The sequence below is a fragment of the Gavialis gangeticus genome, unplaced genomic scaffold, assembly GCF_001723915.1.
Source record: "Gavialis gangeticus isolate Ggan-Ray unplaced genomic scaffold, GavGan_comp1, whole genome shotgun sequence".
Taxonomy (NCBI): domain Eukaryota; kingdom Metazoa; phylum Chordata; order Crocodylia; family Gavialidae; genus Gavialis; species Gavialis gangeticus.
In genome coordinates this window covers 2,241,222-2,247,697 of record NW_017729016.1, presented here as the reverse complement: position 1 = coordinate 2,247,697, position 6,476 = coordinate 2,241,222, and the positions used below count along the sequence as shown (strand labels likewise).

The 6,476-nt window shown below is 55.6% G+C and overlaps 2 protein-coding genes across 6 annotated transcripts in view; one reads left to right on the top strand and one right to left on the bottom strand.

Moving 5' to 3' along the window:
- SLC5A10 (solute carrier family 5 member 10) overlaps positions 1-6,476 on the bottom strand; it is a 75,205-nt gene that overhangs the window by 40,252 nt on the left and 28,477 nt on the right. The window lies entirely within an intron of this gene.
- Positions 1-6,476, top strand: part of FAM83G (family with sequence similarity 83 member G) — a 36,940-nt gene that overhangs the window by 20,813 nt on the left and 9,651 nt on the right. For 2 of the 4 annotated variants that reach the window (XM_019512684.1, XM_019512685.1), the window contains exons 3-4: positions 3,007-3,131; positions 4,086-5,441. In XM_019512684.1, coding sequence (XP_019368229.1) covers positions 3,007-3,131; positions 4,086-5,441 — 1,481 coding nt within the window. Of the gene's footprint in view, positions 1-3,006; positions 3,132-4,085; positions 5,518-6,476 lie in introns of all 4 variants that reach the window. The other 2 variants (XM_019512683.1, XM_019512686.1) reach the window with 1 other exon arrangement.

Here is a 6,476-nt window from a genome sequence, read left to right as displayed (position 1 = left end):
GGCACCCAGGCAGAGAGGGGGCAGTTACCAGAGCGGGGAGGTACAGCCCCAGGATCAAACAACTCTGTCCATCATAACAGCTAGCACTGAATTAGCCAAGCCACGTCAAAGACCCCTCAATCCAGGCTGAGCTGGGCAAGACTGTTTCAGCTCAGGGAAGATCCAGCAAGAGCTGGTGCTAGTGAGCATCCCCTGGGACATAAGCAGAGTCTTGGGGGGGCAGAGGACAAGCCTGGGTCAGCACAAACAACTGCGCCTGGCTGTGGAGGGGACCAGAGGTTCAACTCCAACCTAAGTCTCTCCCTGGAAGACACTGGGCAAGGTGGAAGGTGCCACAGGAGTGCTGGTTGTTTTCTCCGCATCTAACAAGCCAGCGCAGTGTGCTTGGCAAGGAGCGTGCCAGTGACGGTAACGCGGGCAAGTCATTAAGCAACTGGCGACTTGTTTGTAAAGTGACTCACAACTCAGAGCCACACCACTGGGCTATGCTCACGCTCTTGCTCCAGCTTTTCTTCCCGCTCCTAATTAAGCAAGCAGATCCGACTTAATAGATCGTGGAGAAGTGGGGAGGAAGGGAAGTAAAGCACACCCCTGGCTGCGGGTGTTTTGCTCCTGCTGCGTGTTACCTGAGAATGGCTTAGGGGCCCTTTGTGCACTGGAGAAAAGCTTTGGTTCAGAAGCAGCTGCATTAAATCACTGGGAAAGTGGGGAGGCCAGCAGGGCCTGGCACAACGTGGCGTGAGGTGGGGTGAAGCCAAGCCCGGCTTGTTTGCATGGGTGCAGAAGTGGTCGCAGGGCAGCATTAAACAACCAGCCTTGGACATCCAACCATCTTGCCTCTTGTCACCCCCTGGGTTCTCCCCGGAGCCCGTCCTGAAGGCCCATTCCTGGCTCAGTTTGCTGCAACTGGCTCAAAGCTGATCCCAGCTCAGCACATGCAAATTAGAGGGATAAGACCTTTGCAAATCAATGCACTTCATGCATAGGGCAGCAGGTTCTTGTCAGGCTGCCCCCCTCCCATGCTACTATGCTGCTTGCCTTGCAACTCTGCAGTCACCATGGAAGGATCAGATGTTAAGACATTTGGGAGTCACACAACTAATGATTGCCTTTGTAAATTGGTGTCTCCCCCCGGGACCCGAGTGCCCCAGTGGAAACAGCAGTTGAACCCACCCTCTTCAGGTTCACAGCCCCGAGTCAGCAGGCTCAAAGTTAAGCACAGGCTTAAGTGCTTTGAGGGGTCACAGTCCAGAAGGATAAAAGCAGAGACCCCGTCAGAGCCAATGAGGGGAGGGAATGGGGTGGGGGGAGCAGGGTCTAATACCAGCGTTATGGGCCTTTGGGAGATTTTTTTATAGGGAGGCTAAAAGTCTGGATAAAACTCCAGACGGGAACACAGGACACTTGGGCTCCATCCCTGGCTATGCCACTGGCTGCCTGGGTGGCTTTGGGCAGGCCACTTCACCTCCCTGTACCTCTGTTTCCCTTCTGAGCCTTTGTCTGTTTTGGTGAGGCCACAAGCAATTCGAGCCAGCAGACACTGGGACTGTGCCCAGCACCTAGTGCAAGGAGGCTCTGAGCTCAGCAGGGGCTTTTGCTAGGAGCTGTAACATGAATTCATGTTAAATATATACCTGAGGAAACAGAAGCAACGAAGCTGGTTTTAGAGGGAACATGTTCCCTACGCTAAGGGCCTTCACGAGACCCATAGACAATGGCAGGGAGGGTGATGACAGCAAGTGCAAAAAGGTGTTGCAGTCCTCGGCTGTAGGGGAAAGGTGGAAGGGGTCTTATGTGGGGAAGGGATCACCTGCACGCCCAGATGATTCAATAGGTGTGCTTGTGTCTCCATTTCATGGCCAGGCCCTGCCAGGGTAACAACCTACTATTTCTAACTGCAAAAGGAACTGGTGCTGACAGCTATTTCTAACTCCTTGGTGCCTGGTGCTGACAGCCCTGCCTAGGTCTGTTAGGTAGCACCCACAACCCAGGAAAGATGGACCTGGGACCTTCACTCAGCTTCCCCTAGCCCCAAGCAAGTACAGGGGGCTTCCCAAGACAACAGCTGAATGCTGTTAAAGCAGTGATCTGATACAGACCCTCAAGGCAGGGGTGCCCTCAAAAACAGGGGGGTATTAGAGATACCAGTCACTTCACTGCCTTTCCATGAATGACTCCAAAGGCCCCTAAACACAGCCCATCCCTGTACCGTCCCAGGATGATGCAAAAGGGTACCAGCACTGAGACATGGCTGCACACCCAGCACATATCACATGCCAGACCTCCCGGGGCGGGCTCTGCCTCTTGGGAGAGCTCATGGGAGCACACCCAGTGCTGCACCCTGCCAGCTACACCATTTCTGGGTCAGTGCACGCATCCTGGGGGGTGCTCGCTAATGGACTAGTATAGTGCAGACACCCCTCGGGGCTTGCAAAATTCAGTGTTATCAGTTATCGCATGCGTGCTACCCCACAAGACTATACAGCATAGCACAAAGGGACTGAGAAGCACTATGCAAGGGGTGGAGAAGCTGCGTGACAACACACTAGACACTACAGAAAGGCAGTTTGCTCCTGAACTCAAGCCCCAGCCCGGCTGCTGACTCGCTGTGTGGTCCTGGGCAGGCTGGTTGATCAGGCAGCATCCGGGCTCACACCGGAGCCCTGGGGGATAACACGGAGCCACCTCTGGGAGGAGTTGCGAGGCTTGGTTAGTCAGCCGGTGTCTCAGCAGATAGCTAAATGCTGCTTTGAAGGTAAATGCTGCAGCTCCACATTCAGGTCAGGGGCCAAGCCGAGTTTCGGTGCCAAGCGTGAAAATTCAGTGGAGCAAAACCAAATTGATGCCCAAATCCAGGCTAGGGAGGGAGGCACGACAGGACAACCTAAACAAGGGGCCGACCAGGACAACTGAGGCTAGACCCCAGTCCACATAGGAAGAGCTGTCAGCCCCTGGCTGCCAACCCCAAGGCATCTTTCCAATGGGCTGCTTGATTTTGCGTTGCAGCATCTCCGTGTTCGAAGCACTGGGGGAACCGAGTTCTTCACCCGATCGGCCACCAAGTTCAAAGGTGCCTTGGCCCAGAAGTTCATGTTCGTGGATGGGGACCGAGCCATGTGTGGATCCTACAGGTAACAGAGGGACTGTTCTCACCCTGCTACAGTTTCACATAGGCTGCAAGGGGCTAAGCTGACCAGAAAGGGGACCCAGAGGCTTTATTTTGAAGGGGGTGTGAACAATGACGACTAGCAATGGATAGTCAGGAATTATGCAGTGGCCACCCAAGGTGAGATGTACCCACACCCTTAATCTGCACCTGCTGCCCAGCGATCCTAACTGAGGGTCTCAACCCAGACTTGCCCTCAGCCTGCTAAATTGAACAGCAGTTTTGGAGATGAGACTTGATTCTAGACATCTCCTAAGACAGGACTAGGCTAGGCACATGCAAGGCAAGCCCAGGACAGCCCCCAGAAGACAGCTCCAGAGTCCAGGGTAAAACAGCTCAGAATCTTTCAAGAAAAGATATTTCCATTAGAAAATGCCAGCGATTGTTGGAGTGAAAGCTCTCAGACAGGAACAGGCTGGTTCCAACAAGTGCTTTGACTCAAGAATTGCCAGAATGAAGCAGGCTGGAAACTCACAGCTTTCCAAATGACTTGCTGTTGCTCTGTCTTAGTTCATTTGAAGTGGTCCCAGTTGGAGTGAAACTTTTCCAACGACCTAATGGGAGGCTTTTCCCTTTTTATGTTTTCAAGGTGGGGAAATGTTTATGATGTTAGCTCCTCCTCCTAAGGCAGGACAAGAGTTTAAAAAAACAAACCACAAAGTATTTCTGCCAGGTGCAGAAACCATTTCCTGCCCAGCTCTGCGAGACTAACTAGTGCAGTGTTTTCACACCTCGCTAAGCCTTTACGGTGCCACCCTGCCCTGTCTTCTGCCTGACTTCACTCACACGGCGAACCACTGCTGCCGGCAGCTCTGAAAGGGGGAACAGCGAGCCAGGGGGTGGAGGGCCTGGCAGGGCTGCTTGTTGCTGTGCGCTCAGGGCTTCTTTTTGAACTGCCAGGCTTCTTTTTCCATTCCAGCTTTACCTGGTCGGCAGCAAGGACAGACAGGAACGTCATCACGGTGCTCTCTGGCCAAGTGGTGGAAGCGTTCGACAAGCAGTTTCAGGAGCTGTACCTCCTGTCCCGGGGGCTCAGCCTGAAATCCATCCCCGTGGCAGAGGAGCCCGAGCCTGAGCCAGTGGCACTACCTACTGCTTCACCGGTGACTCCTGCCAGTGCCGTGGTGAAGAAGCTGATTAACCCCAAATATGCCTTGGTGAAGGCCAAGAGTGCAGATCAGATCACCAAGCTATCCTCCGCGAAACAGGCGGCCGACGGCCAAAACCAGGCGGCCGGCAGCAAAAGCAAGGCCCTTCCTGGGGCCCACACAGCTGCTGAGCAGCAAAGTGACGTGATGGAGCCAGCTCCACCCATCCACCCCGGCCTCCTGAACCTGGAGAAAGCCAACATGTTCGACTACCTGCCCACCTGGGTTGAGCCCGACCCAGAGCCAGGCAGTGAAGTCCTGGGCTACATCAACATCTTCGACCCCAAGATCAAGAACGTGAAGCTGTCCCAGATGAACCGCATCAAGGTGTGTGATGTGGCCCAGGCCAATGCCCAGCACAGGCAGATGATGAAAAGCAAGGAGCTGAAAGGCAACAAGAGCCACGGCCACGAGTCTGCTCCAACCCCAAAGGAGGTGGCTCCAGTCCCAATGGCGAGAGCCCCCATGCCTGGGACACGTCTGGATGCGAAGGCTACTGAGAAGAAGGCAGGAGGTCCTTTTGCCACCCTGGCTGTGGGCCAGCATCTGAGGCCACCTGAGACCCATGGCATGGATGCGAGACCCCCTGTCCCAAAGCCAAGGACTGCCCTTGTCAAGGACTCGACCACAAAATACGATGCGCTCTGCAGCAATAGGGAAGAGGGCAGGGGGCAGCCCCAGCCCACAGAGGCACAGGAGGGACATGCTGACCACGAGCCGCGTGGTAATTGCCCAATAGCTCACACCAAGGCCACCCACCACCCGCAGTCCCCGCCTGCTGCCTGCACCCAGAATGGGCTGGGAGGGGACGAGGATGAGGGCGACGAGTACATGACATTCAGTGACCACAGCTGCTCCGAGAGCTCGGCTGGGCTCAGCGGCCGCTGCTCCTTTGCCTCGTCCACCTCCGGAGAGTACTTTGAAGTGAGGGACCGCTTTGGACCGCTACGGAGGACCAACTCTGATGTCATCCCCAATGGCATCGTCACCCACCTGCCCAGGAAACTGAGCGACCCCCACATCAGCCGGGGCACCTTCGTCAGCCCCCTGGGCAGCTTACCGTCGGCCAAGAACCTCAGCTTAGAAGACATGTCTGCGAAGTGGAAAAAGGCCGTGGAGGAGATTAGGTGTGTGTTAAGAAGGGGCAGTAGCCTGCATCCAACACTGGATGGCCATGGCCCCTATGCTAGCAATGCCATGCAGGTAGGGACAACTGTCGTACCCTTCTCTCCTTTGCTTTCTTGCCCTGTGCTATGAGCTAGTTGAACACTGCAGCTCCTGAGGCTAGACAATCCCCATCCAAAACACCACTGGGCCAGCTGAGTGGAGGTGGAAGAAGTCATTCCTGGCTTCCTTCCATCATCCCAGGGGCTGCCCAGGATGGCTAGATGCTCTGTTCCCCAGAGGGGTATGTCTCAGAGGTTCGGTGTCTACCGTCTCATAAGTGAAGCTTGTCAGACCTGATAGCGCCCTTGGACAGGGCAGGGGCTGAACAAGAGGTCCCATGGGGTGTAAAGGGAAAAGCTGGTGTGGGACTGATTCTCAGGAAAGCAAGGGAAAAGTGCCAAGGGAGCTGGGAGCTGGGTGGGGACACAGAATACAGGACTTTGCACCCAAGTGAGAATCAGGCCCCCTCCACCAGTGCTGCAGCAGCAAGTGCCAGGGCAGTGACTGAGGCCCAGGCGGGGCTGTGCATGCGGGCGTGCCCTGGCTGTAAAGGCGATTAGTTTCAAAGAGGAAAGCGCTGGGCGCATAATTTCTGAGAGAGAGCCTGCCTGGCACAGAGAAGCAGGTCCGGCAGCCTCCTTAGGGCAACCTGCAGCAGCTGCAGCCAGCACCTTCAGCCAGCTCCATGCATGCTGCCTGGTGGCAGGGCCACAGTGAGGGCTCGGGGCTCGCATGGTCCAAGGGCCCGACTTCTCTAGCTTAGTGCAGCATGACCTGGACAACCCCAACACCCCCCTGCTCAGCCATGACAGGTCCTGCTCCCCTCCCAAACAGGCCCACCATTTCATTCTCCAGAAGCTCGGGCACCTGGTCTCCGCTGCACCTCCATGCCCCAGCTCTCAATAGGTCCAGACCATCACGACCCAATCAAAGCTGATGGAAAACAAAGAGGCTCCATTAATAGAGCCGTTTCCATCCCCCCCAGCCAAGGACCT